Below are 16457 nucleotides of genomic sequence, written 5' to 3'. Positions count from 1 at the left end.
CAAAATGCAATAATATTCCTGAAACCTGTGTGGTGGAACTTGCAGTGAAATTGGGCCCTCTCTCCACAGCTCTGGGATTTTGGCCTCTATAATTCAACTGGATCAGGATTCCAGCTCTGGGAATAAATAGTCAGAGTATCTGTCTGGATTGCAAAAATATCCCAATGTTTTAGGGCCAAATACAGAAGAATAAACTGCTTTGGCTGGACCTTATAAAAATCAACACTGCAATAGGCCTGAACTCAGTGAATGCCTATGGCATTACCTGGACTTTGGGGCCAATTATGGGAATAGGAGATATCCCAGACTTACAATTCAGGATGACTTCCTTTCATCCCAAGTCATCATGCCTCTGACCCATCACCCCCAAGTACTTTCTAGCACAGGAAGGGATTTGAGAGGATTTGTGCCTTACCTGTACGATTGGATTGTGCAAGTTCTTCTGTACCGGTCCAGGACTGTCCCCCTATGGCACAAGGAGATGGATCCACTGAATCAACCCTGATACAGCCCAAGACCCTGCACCCCCAGGCCAAAAGGCAGCGTTTGTGCAGCTGAACTGCAGTGGGGCTGGGATAAACCCCAGGGCAGCAGCTTTCCAGGTCAGCCCCAATGTGCTCCCCACTCCAAACCCAATGCTGTTTTGGGAAGTGAAGGCCCCACAGGATGCCCAGAGCCCATCTCCCCAAAGCAGGGCACCAAAGCCCCAGCAGGCAGGCCCTTACGTTGCAGAGCGAGTGCGTTCGATGCCGGGGTGAGTTGATGTCACTCGGAGTGGACGACCGGTCGCCTTCGGCCGCGGAGGCGTCGGAGATGATGGACGGCTGCCGGGAATGACAGGGGCTCACTCTGACCGCTGCGAGGCAGGGGGGGAAAACAGGGAATTAACACCAGCAAAGCCCCTGATGCGCTCCCAAAAACAAATCTGGGGAGGAGTGGTTTTCACCATCTTCCTTCCTCCCCAGAAGGGGTTTGGCCCTGAGAAGCTGCCATCCGTGGGGTGCCCACCTTGCCGGTCCGCCGAGTGCTGGGGGTGTGAGTGGTAGAGGGTCTGCTGGCTCTGCCGGATGGCGGCGGTCAGCGGGAGGTCAGCCTGCATCACCCACTCCTGGTTGCCGTTCAGCACCGTCTCGCCCGGCATGGCCAAGGAGTGGCGCTTGGGCACGTCCTTGGTCAGTGTAGCCAGGGACTGCTTGGCCTGGGGAAGGACATTGAGGTGGTGGTGATGGAGTGGGAAAAGCATATGGACATCTCCCAGAGCAGCAGAACAGGCAGCAACACACTGCACAGCAAACCCACCCTCCCCTGGGCAAGCAAAGACCCCAACTGACCCCTCAGAGATATCAAGTTATTTTTGAGTGATGTTCCCCATGCCAGGGATATCAAGCTCCTTTTGAGAGACGCAGTATTTTCCTCTCAGTATTGCAGCGGTGCAACCACTGCAGCAAGCACTCAGATCTGTATAAATTATCCAGCTCACCATGGCCAGCTCGGCCTCCAGCTCCTTCATGCGGTTGTCCTTCAGGTCGAGCTGGGAGCGGAGGGCGCTGGCGTGGTCCGTGGCTTCCTTGGCCTGCCGCCGCAGCTCCCACTTCTCCCGCTCCAGGAGGTCCTTCTCCTTTGCCAGGGCTTTCACCGCGTCCTCGCTCTCCTGCTGGGACGGGGGTGGCCATCAGGAAGGGAAAATCCATCTGCTACTAAAAACCCCTCTGTCACAACCCCCCTGGGGACCACCCAACCACGAGCAGTATCTTGGGTGTCACAAGAGCCCTGTGCTGGCAGGAGCATCAAACCCTTTTTGGCGAGATCCAGAATGCAGCCGGTCCCCAAAAAGAAACGCTCACTGTGCACTTGGTTAAAATTACATCAAATTCCCCAAGTCTGCCTCTATTTCCTCCAGCATTTGTTTAACCTTAAACTGCTGTGGTCCATCCCAACCCCAGCAAGAGTCCAGCTGGGGCTTTAGTGGGATTTTGCCAGATTGCAGACCAGGTTTCACACTCAGCCTGCTGCCAGCCCTCTGTGCCACGAGAGCACGGTGCTGGGCTCTGCACTCACTTTCCTGTGCTGTTCGTAGTTGCGGATGAAGTCCCGGAGCTGCTCCTCCCGGCTCTCCAGCGTGGCGTACAGCTGCTGCATCTGGCTCACCAGGTCTGTCTTCTCCCCCTTCAAGCGCTTGCGGTCGGCTTTCATGGCTGTGGGGGAGAGGATCACTCCAGCATAGGAGGCATGGCAGCCCCTTGACTCCATCTCTTTTATTTTTCAAGGAAAAAGCACCAAAATGACAATCCTGGGGGCTGGGCTGGGAGAAGATGCCCAATTCACCCCCATCGCTGCACCCCTCGAAATGCCCATCACGTCACCACTGTGGCTCCTCACCACTGCCCATCCTCCAAGGGGTAGCTCAGACCTTGGAAAAGGAGGTTTGGGAGCAAAACTGCAGCCTCAGCTCGGGGCCTGGCGCAGGAAAACCTGCTGCTCCCTTTCCAGGATAAATAAACCACAACCAGTTTATTTTTAGCAGCGAGGCAGATTCCAGAGTGCTCCCACGAGCCCAGGGCACGGCTCCCTGAGTGTCCCCTTCCAGCTCAGGGATGCTGTGTTGGGATGAGGGGATGGAGCGGAGGCACGTGATGGGTGTTTCAATAGCCCTGAGAGGAACACAAAACCTTCAGGTTTTCCCTCCTCATTGCACCAGTGAGGGATGCTCACTGACCCCAGGACAGCTGTGAAAGGCTGGCAATGCAGGGAGAATTACAGAAATCTCACGTAGGATGAGGAGATTCAGTCACTTCTGTAGTGAACCTGGTCCTTGGCAGTGCTGCAGAAGTGCCCTGTGGCTCCCTGCTCCAGCTACACCCCAGTCCACCAAAATAATGCCCAGTTTAGGAATCAGATCACAAACATTTCATTATATATTCCTGCTTTTCCACCCTGAGCAAGTGCTGCTAACTCAGGGATGCTATGAAACACCCTCTGCCCCTCCAACTCTCCCTGCACTCATCATATTGAATCACTGAGTCTTGCAAGTTGTTGTTTGTATTATAAAAAGAATCATAAATGCCCCCAAAACTCTCCAGAATAAAACAACCCCACAGCCACCAGGGGCTGTGTATACTAGAAAAGCTGCCAGAAGATGATGCAGCATCATGAGTGGGACCTGTCTCCATGCACACATCCAACCTTTCTCCATCAGATTACAGAAATCACGGCAGCTGTTTCAGCCCACGCTGTGTTTTCTACCCCCTGTAATGAGTCGCTTCATCTGGGGCTTAAACTGCACGTCAGGTACCTTTGGGCTCCTCTCAACACGTGGGGATAATAAAGACAATGTAAGAAATACAAGGAAACCACGACTGAGCCAATCTGAAAGGGGAGCTCTGCTCCCACCCTCCTCTGGCTGGGAGCCCTCAAAAGGCATTTCCACCTGCTTGTAAGCAGGGAGAGCACCATTATTTGCTGTGCAGTGAAGCCCCCAGTCACCCTCAGGCTGAACAAGCTGATTCTGGGATCACCCAGCCCTGCACAAGTGTGGAATAGACCCCAAAACCAGAGCAGCCCCCCCCAGTCCAGCTCTGTGCAGCTCCACGTCCCACCCCAGCTTGTCACAACCACAGTCTCGAGAAGTTTATTTGGGTATGAACTTCTGTGCACAGGTTTTACTCTACTTTTTTGACTATTTCTTACTCTAAGTGTGTGCTGGGAAGATGAGCAGTAAATCAAGTACTTGGAATGGAGCTGTAAGGAAAGGAGGGGGTTTGCGAGTGAGAGGAGAAAAAGATGGGGGAGAAAATCAGACCAAATAGTGGAGAAAGAGGGAGATGCTTTGGACTATAGAGATTTTTATCTGTTAAAATCCAAGAGATGAAACTCCTTGGACCAACTACTCTGCCATTAAGCATTGGAGATAAACCAGAACACCGAAAACCAGAACATGAGGTAGGAAATGCTGCAAAAAATTCACATTGTCCTGTGACAAGGAGCTCTTGGGATTCTTCCTCGCCCACTTCAATGAACATGACTCCTCCTGGGACAGCTCCGCCTCTTCCGACACCAGGACTTCCCTTTCTTTTTTCCCATCTTAGGAAATTCCTACAGAAACCCTCTAAAAACAAACACAACCACACCCATGTCTTTGAAAAATCCCTTTCCCACTGCCTGTGTGTATTTAACCACCACCTTCCCCTGCCCAATTCTTTCACAGGAACTAAAAACTTGTTAAAAAAAGAAAAAATTCATGATAAGTTGACCGAACCATACTGGGGTGAGATCCAGACCCCACAGACACATATGTATCTATATATGCAAAATTTAATTTCCTCAAGGATACTGGGAGGCCGTTATAAAAGTTTAAGTCACATTTGCCAATCTCTGGTGCTGGAGGCAACAAAAAGAATCCTAATGAACTTAATTAAATAGTAAGTCCCCTACAGCATACAAACTCCTTTAATTAGTGGCAGTGTTCATGGCCCTTAAAGATTTACAGAAAACACTTAATCATTTGCCAATAGAAAAAAAGAAAATGCTCTGAAGCACTATTAGAAGAAGGGTAACTATCACCCAAGGTTGAATATGTATTGATATACTAATATTTACCAATATTTATGCCAGTGTATCAGTATTACAAGAAGATTATGAGGTTTGGGTATTGAAAGAGCAGATTTTTTCCTATTAACTCAACAGGACAATTTACCATTTGCTGCATTTCATATTTGAGAGATTTGCTGAAATTAACACACTTTTTTTTGCTCCCCTCTATTACTCTCCTTCCTCCAAGAACGATTAACTCCTAAGCTTAAAGAAGATTTATCAGTCATTTGAGAACTTCATTCCAAGCCAAATTAATAGGAAATTAATTGAAAAAGGCAGGAGAAAAATAAAAAGTGAGGCAGAAGTGAGCTGCCAGCAGCTCCTGGACTGAGCCCCACTTGCTGCAGCAGCTTAATTCATCCTTAGCAAACAAGCCCAGCTAATTACTCAGTCAGGGAAAACGAGCCTTTGCAATCCATGGCCAGCCAAGGAGGGATAAAGCAGATTTTCCCTGGCTATCGGGTTCATCTGAGGAGGTGAAATGGCTTCTTCCTTTAATCTGATGATCCAGGGCCAGGTTTCTATATCCCAAACCCCCACAAGTATCCAAATAAACTCCCCCAGCCCATCAGCACAGCGGGCTCTGGACAAACCTCTGACCTCTTCATAAACCCAAGAAAAGAAGCAAGAAATCCTAAACCCAGACCATGAGTGGAAAGTACTTCTCTTACCTGCATTATTAATTTTCCCCTCCCCTCAAAGCACATGGCAGAAGGAGAGGGGGGGCCCAGTAGCCCCCCTTGGACTCGGCAGCTCAGCACCAGCCTTGGCATCAAGGGATGGGGGAGATGGGCTGGGATGAGCTGGGTGAACCCCCCCAGCCCTCACCACCATCCCCACCTGCACCAGGGCACCCTGCTCTCTTGTTATTTGAGCTCCCACCTCCTGCCACTCGATCCTCTCTCAGTCCTTGGGGAGAAGAATGATGGACACAGACGTAACGGGACCAGCTCCACGCTGAGCTCCTCCTGCAGCCAAAACAATTAAAAATCCACCCCCTCAAAATCCACCCCTTTTATTCCCAGCTCTACGTGAGGAGCCAAAATCCAGTCACTCCACTGGAGAGGCACAGCCTTGTCTGGGACAGCAGCAGGGCTGGAACCACCCAGTGATGCCACCACTGGAAGTGTCACCACCCCGTGGCCCCAGTCTGATCTCACCATCCAACAGCTTCCAGCTGGGAATTAGCTCCTGTATCCTAAAGCCAGGCATCTCCCCCCAGGATGGGGGCTGCTCTAAATACTGCTTTCCCTCTTTGGAATTAATAGTATCTGATTAAGGAGATATCAATTACAGAGCATCCTGACGTGGAAGGGACCCACAAGGATCACTGACATCCAACCCTTGGCCCTGTGAGGTGGAGGCCGAGGTTCCCTTGGAGGACATATGAGTAATAATTAGTGTGACTACCTTGATAATGTGATATTAGATGAAAAACTACTGCTTGAACCATAGAAGCAGCATCTCTGCCCAGTTTCACTCCTGGGATAAGACAGCAATGGCCAGACACACACCAGGGCACTGGCAGAAGATGCGGCACACCTTTGAACTCCAAAGAGCAGCTTCCCGTGACTCCCATCCACTTCAAAGTCCTTCTTTCACCCCACACAATGTGAATTTTCATGCCAGGAACAGAATCAGAGCTGACTTTATCACTTACTGAATCACACACTTATTTTCTCATGCAGGGAAGGGCATCCTCGGGGAGCACGGCTGGAACCCCAGCGATGTCCCGTGCAACAGGAATGTGCAAAACCATCCTGTCCCATTAACATTTACTTAATTTCTCCTGTTTCTTCCTTGCAGCCATGAAATCCAATACTGTCACCATGACTAACCCATAAAATCAGGATCACAGTGCTGCTCCTTGCTTTGCAATTAAAGAGCCACGTGTGGTCCCGGGGCAGCTGTCACCATCAGGAAGATCTTGATGCTGAAAACATGAAAACATCAACGTTCCACGGTGTCAGGCAGAGCCAGCACTCACTCCTGGGGGTGTGGAGGTATGGAGCAGGCAGGAAATTGGAGCTCAATGTCAAATTTCATGAAAAAGTTAGGTGAGGCAATTCTCCTTGGGGGAATTTACCAGGTAACAGCCAAAGGCTTCCCAAACCTGACCCAGCAGTCAACAAGGTGATCAATGACTTCTGAAAACTTCAGGTGGGTCTTGAAAGGAGAATAACAGGTCTTCTGTAGAGATCCATATCCTTATAGGGGAGATGGCTTCCTTGCCTGGGTCCATGGCTGGGAAATCCATCAGTCAGGACATCCATCCAGTGGGACACTCATCTTCTGGGACACCCATCTGCCAGGTCACACATCCTTCTGGGATATCCATCTGATGCAAACCCCATCTTCTGGGTCATCCATCCACTGGGACACCCGTCCACCCATTTCTTTGCTACCCACCCCCTCACTGCAGCAAGTTGAGGGTGCTGTGGATCTCTGGAGGAGGCTTTCCCCAGCCCAAATACTATTCCTGGGGAGTCACAGCTTTGAGCTGAAGGTGAGGGAGGTAGAAAAGCAGGCTACAACCCATTTGTGGAGCAGACATGAAGTTGGTTCATGCCTTTCCAAGCAGCAGGGAAAGCCAGCCTGAGGTTTTCACCCTGGCATCCAAAAAGGAAACAGAAACCAGGTTTGCTCTCCGCGTGATAATCCTGCAGGCAAGCTCCAGCATATTGGATAAACCTTCCCAGAAATGGGGTTTCTGCCATCAGCCCACATGCTCAGGGATGTCACCCAGCCAAGAGGCTCCTCAAGTCCCCCAGGCGCTTGGGCACGGTCCCTGCCCGCAGCAGGACCAGCAGTAATGAAGCTGTCTGCAACTTCTCCCATCAGGGATTTCCACACCAGAAATCCAGACCACATCCACACCTTTCCAGCCAGGAGGGGGGAAATAATAACTGCACTAATGCTGGAAGCACAATTCAGAGTCCCAGCCGTGGCAGAAGTGGAGGGGAAGGTAGGATGTAGCACTATGGGATTTTAATTGGATGTTAATGGAATAAAAAAAGTGCAAGAGATGGAATTAGCCCAGAAAAAAGTGGAATAAAGATGCACAAAGCACATGCTGACAGAAATAAAGAAACTGGTCGAGTTGCTCTTGCAGAGCACCCTGTGCTGGGCCAGATCCCTGCCCCTACCCTGCACAGCAAGGACTTGTTAGCACGGCACAGAGAAGATGAAGCAAGGCTTATCAGCTTTATCCCTGTGCCAAATGCTGTTGGGAAGGGCTGGAAATGCATCTCCAAAGGGGGACAATGAACCCACCCTCCATGGAGACCATCACAAACCAAACCCTGTGTGGTTGTGCAAAATAAAGGCTCTTAAAAACTGCTGGAGCCCCCAAAAGCAAACCCGACCAGCAAAGCCTCTCCGCTTCCCTCTGCAGCACGGCCCGGCGAGCCAAGATCCATCTGAACCAGCTGCACTGCACTTCCAGGCTCAGAGCCAGCAACGATGACAGATTTCCATATAATTTATCTGCTAATGACATTCCACAGGACCCACCATGGATCGTGGGCTGCTGCAGGCACAGGGACGCTGCAGGCGCTGCTGCTGGATGTGGGGCAGCCTTTGGTGAGGATGTGGGACTGGGGATGCAGGAATGCAGGCTGTGAGGAGGAGCTGCTCTTGGGAGGTGCTCTGGCTGCAGGACACAACTGACACAGATCCCTAAACTACAGGACAGTGTGGCCAAGTTTCCCTGTGCTCCTGGCACAGCTTTATCCCGCAGTTCCTCACTACAGAGCCATGCCTTCCCCAGGGTGTCCATCAGCAGATCCATCTCCCCTGGCAGAACCAGTCACCAGGCGCCGTTTTTCCTCCACTTTTGGCTACGTTTCTCTCTGGACAATTTTTCACAGAAAGAAAAAAGGATTTTATTCCCTTCCAGCTGCTGATCTCGTTTTCAAGTTTTCCCTCTCAGTCACTGTTGCCAAGCCTGCTCTGCTGCCCGGAGCTTCCAGCCCAGACCCAGCCTGGACAACTTTCCCAAAACCACAAAAGCTTCTCAATACTGCAGGACAGGGAAAGAGCATCAATTGAAAAAAGCTTCTTGCTATGTGCCCATCCAAGTGCCAACTGAGATTCTCTCTTCCTAGCCACCACACGTGCAGAGACCTCCTGGAAAACCAAGCTCAGAGGCTTGAATATTGGCAAATAAAAGCCCAATAAAACCACAACATTATATTCCTTAAATACTCATAATTTTCAAGCCAAACTCACTTTTTCTCTGGACCATCCTCCACAGAAGCACATACAGAAACATTGCAGCTTCTGAGATGACTTCTTACTCTTTTTTTTTTTTTTTTTTTTTTTGTAACTAGTATTATAATAGTTATGCTTTTCTGCATTTTGCATTTATCAGCACTTCCCTCCCTGCCCCATCCACACGGGGCAAATATTCCCTAATTAAGGTTTTTCTCCTCCAATTACAGTTCTATAAACCCAGAGCATTTCCTGCTGCCTGAGGCTGCACTGGTGGTGTGGGGGGAGGCAGGATTTTGGAGGTATTTTGGCTGTTGCTGATGTATGGGGATGTTCTTGTACATCAGAGAGTGATAACAAAAATTTTTGAAGTCCTTTCCCCAAATACTGACTCAGCCTAATTCCCTGCGCCTCCGAGCATCTCGGCATCCTGGACAGGGGGAGATGCAGAGGCCCCACAGCTCCCCACGTGCTGCTCAGCCTCTGAGCCTGAAAACTTTTGACAGCTTCTCCTCATAATCCGCAAATACGAGCTGACAAGTGCAAGTTATACTCGGTATGCTGGGGATTTGAGATGATATTTAGAGCCATGGCGCTGCCAGGGTTTGACATGTGAGAGCCCTCCCTGCTCAGGATCATCCCCCGGCTCCAGCTAACAAAACCATCCTGCCTGGATTTATTGTCAGCTTGGTTTTAGAGCAGAAAAGCTGCAATGTTGTATTTTGCTCCACACACCCCAGTCCCAGGGCTTGCTGTGCAGGTAAGGAAGGGAGAGCACAGCCCTGACTGCCACAAAAACCCCCAAAGGCAGCCACGAAGGAAGGAGGAGACCCTGAATGTCACCTGGAGGTAACCCCATGTGGGACAAGGAAAGTTTCAGTCACCAGGAAACTCACAGCTTCCCTCCTGCAAGTCCGAGGGGCTCAAATCCAACCCAAACCCCATCACCAGCTGCATTTCAGCTGCTGCCTTGGCTCTGCTCTACAGCTGTGGAGGAATTCCTTTGCAGTGCTGCAATCAGTCCTCTCATCCCATTTCCCAGCCCATTGCTGCACCCCAGTCCTTCCCAGCTCCACACCAGCCCTTGCTGGGGCAGGAGAGCAGGGGGGGGGTCCCAGGGACACCAAACCCCCACCAGGAGCACCTGATGAATGCGCTCTGCAGAGTCCAAGTGAAAAGGATGCCTTTTCCTTTGCTCATTAATGAACATTTTGAAAGTTGAGGGTGCCGGGGAGCCGTGCAGCCGAGGGAGGTGCAGCCCTTACCCTGCAGAGCCTCCTTGGCACGCGCCAGCTCCTGCTCCTTCTGCGCCAGCTGCACCTTCAGCTCGGTGGCCGAGAGCACCTCCGGGGACTTGCTGCCGTGTGTCTCCTCCAGGTCCTTGGTCAGCATTTCCTTCATTTGCCGGAGCAGGTGGACCTCCTCCTGCAGCTGGGCCACCTCCTCCCGCAGCAGCGCTGGAGGAAGAAGGGACACAATGTGAGGAAGTGAGCGACGGCTCCAGCACAGCCCCGGGTCCTGCTGGAAATCCCAGCCCCGGGGAAACGCCGCTGGGCTGCCCCTCCCTGCTGGCAAACCTGCTCTGAGCAGCCCAAAACCTGCACCACGCTGCGACCAGAGGAGGATGGATGTGATGGGAAGGCACTAGGAGGGAGGCAGGGAGCCTCCACTGGGTGATGGCTTTAGCATTAAAAAAATAAAAATAGATGTTAATATGTAATAGTAATAGTAAGAAGAAACCAAGAAGGACTTTCATATCCAAACCACTCACTGACAGGGGGTCCAACAGCTGAGCTCCTGAGCTCCCACACACCTCAGCTCTGCCTCCAGCCACCCACCTGCTCAGGGCACACTCAACAAAACCAGTGTGAGACTGGAAAAAGGAAGATGACGCTTCCATCCACAGCCTCAAATCCTCAATTTTGCAGACTTACACCCCGTGACTGCTCACTCCTCCAAGCAGCTACACTGCAGGAGCATCCTGGCAGAACCCAGCTGGGATCCCCTCCACAGCAGGCACTGGAGGAAAGCTCCAGCACCTCATTTCCTACAGCTGCACCCACTGTTTAGTGAAATAAAGTGCTTTTCTGCTATTTTCACATTGCACCCATCACCCTCATCCTGCAAAACACTTTTGGGCTGTGTAGGTGCCACTGTAATCCTCCCTCTGAGTCTGGCTTTGCTTTCCCTCCCCTTTAAAAACAGGTGGAGAAAAGTTTTTTCACAGCCCAAATTGGCTTATTGATTTCATAGAATCATGGAATGGTTTGGAGTGGAAGGCACCTTAAAGACCATCCAGTCCCACTCCCCGCCTTAGGCAGGGATACTTTCCAGTAGATCAGGTTGCTCTAAGTCCAACCTGGACTTGAACACTTCCAGGGATGGGACATCCACATCCTCTTGGGTTGGCATCATGGACACGGGGAGAAAAAATAACCCCATCAGCACACAGGTCACAGTTACCAGAAAAATGAAACAGAAATTAAACCCAAGCACTTCCTCTCCAAACCACCGTAGCTCTGTCCTTTCCCCAGTGCCCACGAGTGGCAGTGGGCCTGGAGGACACCAACTGGACATGGAACACAGGGATTTGTCCCCTTGTTCTTCCTCGGGTCCCTCTGCACGTGCACGGGCCGTTTCCTGCTCGCGGAGCGAGGCCGGGAGGTGACGCCGGCGGCGGGACAGGGAGAGGCAGCTCCCCCCGGCAGCTGCGCCAGGAAGGCAGAAAATCTGCTGCACATACTTGAAATGCTTCCCGAATGAAAACTGGCAAGGCCCCATTCTGTAAATTATTTAGCAATAAAGTCACTAATGAGGAACAGTCGAGCTCTGGGCTGGGGGGTTTGGTGCAGCCCAAAGTGCTTTCTTGAAATCCGTGCAAAAAGCAAGAACTGGAGGAGGCCAAGGCCAAAAGGATCTTCCCCAGGGATGGGAGAAACACAGCGTGTCCCCTCCAGCCTCTGGGAACCCTGAGAGGATGTGAAGGACTCACACATGGTGTGGTATTTAGTGTGCAAACCCCACCAAGCGCCTTCCCCAGCCACAGAAAGGCCCCTGCAGCCCCACAAAATACCCCTGGCTGCAACAAATTACTTTTTTTTTCCCCCCACTGATAACTCATTTTCACCTTTCCTTACATGCCACTTCATCAAGGGCTATTCCTGGGAAAAAAATGAACCAGCAGATGAGGATGGAGGCAGGGCAGCCTGCACAGGGTTGACTGATCCTGACGGATTCCTGCAAATTGCAGCATTTTGGTGGGAACCAAGAAAATCCCCACAAAGCAGGAAGTGATCTGGGAGAGGGAAAACAAGACCAAGGACAGACACCCCGGGGGGAATTCTGCAGCAAAGAATCCCAGAGAGGTCCTTGGGCATGGCCCAAGGTGCTGTAATACCCTGCCCAGTGCAGCTCTCCAAAAATGCACTGATCCTCTCTGCTCACAGTTAGAAACACTGAAAAAATGGAAAAGCATCTCTCCTCCAAAACAGGCAACAAGGGAATTTCATCCCCACTTAGTACTCGGCTCCTGATCCAGGCAGAAAGTGCTGAAGGATTAAAATCTGAGATCTATGAGAAGCTACACATGTAATCTGGACAGAAACATGCAGCACCATGCTCCTCACGCTGCTGGCTGCAGGCCAAATCCTATGGAGAACCTGAATTATTGATCAGCCATATATCCAAAATTCTTGCTTTTTAGACATATAATTTGAGATAGATATATATATATATCTGTAGAAAAAAGGATTATGCTTTGCAATATATAGTTATATTTGCTACATATACATTATTATATATATGGCAAAGCCAAATCCGTTTAAAAAAATAAATATATATATATATGTAAAATTGGAAAGCACAATCCATGCAGCCAGGGTTTGATAGGAAAATCCCTCTTTCCAACTCCCTCTCAGGGCTCCTGCCAATGTCATGGAGTCACAAACTGGTTTGGGTTGGAAGGGAGCTTAAAGCTCATCTTGTTTCACCCCTGCCATGGGCAGAGACACCTTCCACTATCCCAGGATGCTCCAAGCCCCGTCCAACCTGGCCTTGGACACTTCCAGGGACGGGGCAGAAACAAGTTCTCTGGGCACACACCTGTAATGCCACTCGTGTACAGGACTTCCATCACTCCAATGCTTCCTCTGGTATTCTGCCCATCAAAATCACACCAATTTTCCCCCTCAAAGCACTTCCCCCCGCCCAGCATGGAGCATCTGCTCTCCATCACTCTTCTCCAAGCTTCCATCCCAACTCTCCAGCACCTCCTGCTCACAAGGGTCCTATGGAGAAATCCCATGTTATTGGCATAATTTGCATTAAGACCCTCAGCTTGAAAGGGAAATTTTAGCTTAATTTTAAAACAGGGGGGAGAAAACCCCCACTGCTCTGCCGAGTTTAAGTACCGAAATAAATGACCTGAAACGTGTCATTTGCAGGCAGCTCTTAGAGATCCTTACAGAAAAGTTCCAATAGCTGGGAAAATGGGGTCAATTATTCAGGAACCTCATTTCAGCCTCTCTTTCTTCCACATAGAGATGGCTGAGGAGGATTTCCATGTGACTCCTATCAGCTGGATAGAGCTGTGCCTCTACCTGAAGCTGCAAAGGAGTTTGCAGTGAGCATCAGCCCTCTCCAGCAGGGACCAGGGCTCAGTGCCCCTCACAAGGGACTCCACACACCCCCCAGCATGATGCAACAGCAATCAGGAGAAGAGAATATTTTTAAAGTCTTTTTTTTTTTTTTCTGCAGTTCACCCTTGCAAGCATCACTACATCAGGGTGCAAAGTTAAATCTGCCATTAGGAATCATCTCCTAAATGCTACAACCTCAATGTAAAAAGCTTCCACAGCACTTTTCCCCCAGTATTTTTGTCCCTTTTAAATTTTCCCTCCTCTTTTTAACCTCTTTTTTTGTAGGGGAGGTGAATTGAGTGCCTTCTGTAATTCCTGACTACCCAGAGGAGAAGGAGATATTACCTTGCATGAACAAACCCCAACACTCATTCCAAGCCCTTCCAAACCTGCTGCAAGTGGGCAGAGATGAAATTAATGCAATTTAAACATTTCCCAGACCAGCTGATGAAAACTACCATTCCCACTGAAATAATTGGCTGTTAATTATATTTTAGTTGATCACATTAAACTTCCATGACACTGCTGGATTCTGCATCCTTTATGCTTCAGCCACTGATGGGTGTTAACAGATAATGGCAATGTGATTTTTTTTTTTTTTTTAAATTGTGGTGAACATCACCAGGCAGCATTTGGGGCTGAAGTTTCCACTCCTGCTCCTGCAAATCCCATTTTGGACTCCTCTGGGCAGCAGACCAACCCTCCATGCAGCAGCAAAGCCTTTTACTGGCCTTGGAACAGGCATCACTTTAAAGACATCCATTTAAAAGCCTTTTTTTTTTTCCATGTAACTCAGCTGACACGATTGCTGTACACGCATTTCTGCCTTTGGAAGGGACATATTAAAAATGGATGCAGAACAAACGACGAGGCTCGTGTGGGTGAATCAGTGTCTCAGGTGAAAGCTGCATTTTGTGCCGCTTTTGTGAGTTTGATGGTGAGATGGTTTTTGCTTTGCTGGGCACAAGTCAAGGGTGTGTTTTTATCCAGAACATCAGCAGGATAAATATACATGTACACACATCTCTGTCCCAGGATGAGAAATGCAAGGGTCATAAAGAACCTTATTAGAAAAAAATAAAGATTCAAGACTCAGGGATGAGCTGAGTTTGTATTTTAAAGAGCATCTCATCCCCTCTGATTTTTAAGTAGCTTCTCAGCTTGGGACCTCCTTCTTGCAAAGGTGCAGAAAGCTGGAGAGGGACTTCTGACAAGGGTTTTGTAGTGACAGGACAAGGGGGAATGGCTTCTCACTGCCAGAGGGCAGGGTTAGATGGGATATTAGGAAGAAATTCTTCCCTGTGAGGGTGGGAGGCTCTGGCACAGGGTGCCCAGAGAAGCTGTGGCTGTCCCATCCCCCAAAGTGTTTGATGCCAGGTGGACATGGCTTGGAGCAATGTGGAAGGTGTCCCTGCCATGGGACGAGATAGGCTTTAAGGTCCCTCCAACCCAAACCATCTTTAAGAGGACCCAGCTACTGCCACTGCCCAGGACTTGCTGGGGCAAAGCCAATACATCCAACCTCTCCACCTGGGCACCACAATGGACTCACAGTGGCTCAAAACGAGCCCCCTCTGCACCCCACAGCATCATCTCCTCAAGGGGAGAAGTGCAAGTCTGACATTTGTAAATCACCACTTCAGCCCAGCCCTGCTGTGCATCCCAGGCACATCCCTCAGTATGGAATCTCTGCAGCACCCTGGCACTCCATGACCTCAGAGGAGCTGTCAACCACCCAGTGCTCCCTCTCAGGTGGGTACCAGGGCGCTCAGCAGAGGCTCTTGGGTTGATAAAATGAATTCTGGCTTTGCACACCTATCTCTTACTTTCAAATAAACTTTTATTTCCACCCCGTGCTGGTGCTGCGATGCTATGAGTGAGCTGTCATACCTGGCCACAGATAATCCATAAGAATTTCAGGGCAAAGCTTTCACCCAGTGAAAGAAAATCCTTACAAACACCACTTCTGACCATTTCCTGAGTTAGACACCAGCTTGGCCTCAGTGTGCCCACATGGTCACAGCTGTGGTTCAGGACCCCCAGCCACACACACTGACCCATGCCCCACCACCCAGCTGGGGCAGGACGTGCAGAGACCACCTGCTTGCCAAGTTACCCCCACGTCCTGGCATTCCCCACCCCAAAAAGCAGGATTATTTCCATCACACAGTCTCCCAGTCTCTGGTCTGCCCTGGCCACATGCTGGTGGGTGCCTCACAGGGGATGTGAGTAAATAAAAACCTGTGAGTAAATAAAAACCTGTGCACGCCTGAGCAGGGCGGCTTGGGAGCCACAGTGCTTCGGGGCCAGGCCGGGGGCTGTGGGGGCTGCCAGAAGCACACACGGCAGAGGAGCCGCTGGCTGGCGAGCCGCGACCCCCGCGGCAGCCCCGGAGCCGGCTCCGAGCCCTCCGCCGGCTCCCCCAACTCCTCCGGGAGACAGAACGGACTGCGGGGGGCACCGGGAGCCGCCCGGCCCGGCCCTCCCCAGCGCCGCGGGAGCACGGAGCCCCTCGCCCCTGCCCCTCGCCCGCCCGGCCGTGGGGACAGCACGGCCACCACCGCCACCCTCCCCGCGGCCCCGGCGCGCTCCGGCGTCGTTTCGTTTCTCGCAGGAGGAAGCGAGCTCCAAGCACAAAGCCAGCGAGGGGAAGCCGTGCACGACCGCTCCCGGGGAGCCTCCGGGGACCCCCTTACCTGCGTGGGCTAGGCGGGGGCACAGCGCCCTGCCCGGAGCATCGTCCGCGGCCGCCCCTCGCCGCGCCCGGGCAGCCGGACAATGGGCCGGGCGCGGAGCGGAGCCCTGCTGGCAGCGGCACGTCCCCGCCTTGCTCTCCTCCTGCTCCGACTTCATGGCGGGGCACGGCGGGCCCGGGGGTGGCCGGGGGCGCGGGGGGGGGTCCCCGGTGGGCGGCTCCTCCCCGGTTCCGCCCGGCAGCGCGCGGAAGTGCGGCCAGCGCTACCTGCGCCGGGAGTTTGACCTCTCGCCGGTCGCTTGATGTCACGGCTCGGAGGAGTG

General features: G+C 51.4%; 1 protein-coding gene across 6 annotated transcripts in view; it reads right to left on the bottom strand.

Annotated features, from left to right (window-relative positions):
- Positions 1–16457, bottom strand: part of KAZN (kazrin, periplakin interacting protein) — a 205260-nt gene that overhangs the window by 2224 nt on the left and 186579 nt on the right. For 4 of the 6 annotated variants that reach the window (XM_053962952.1, XM_053962954.1, XM_053962956.1 and 1 more), the window contains 6 exons: positions 10068–10259; positions 2059–2195; positions 1481–1651; positions 1009–1198; positions 726–856; positions 416–466 (listed from right to left, as the gene is read on the bottom strand). In XM_053962952.1, the coding sequence (XP_053818927.1) occupies positions 416–466; positions 726–856; positions 1009–1198; positions 1481–1651; positions 2059–2195; positions 10068–10259 (872 nt within the window). Of the gene's footprint in view, positions 1–415; positions 467–725; positions 857–1008; positions 1199–1480; positions 1652–2058; positions 2196–10067; positions 10260–10379; positions 10428–16135; positions 16218–16457 lie in introns of those variants that run through there. The other 2 variants (XM_053962955.1, XM_053962957.1) reach the window with 2 other exon arrangements.

Source organism: Vidua chalybeata, chromosome 22, assembly GCF_026979565.1.
Source record: "Vidua chalybeata isolate OUT-0048 chromosome 22, bVidCha1 merged haplotype, whole genome shotgun sequence".
Classification (NCBI taxonomy): Eukaryota; Metazoa; Chordata; class Aves; order Passeriformes; family Viduidae; genus Vidua; species Vidua chalybeata.
The sequence above is the reverse complement of the archived record's forward strand: the minus strand, read 5'-3'. Positions and strand labels throughout refer to the sequence as shown.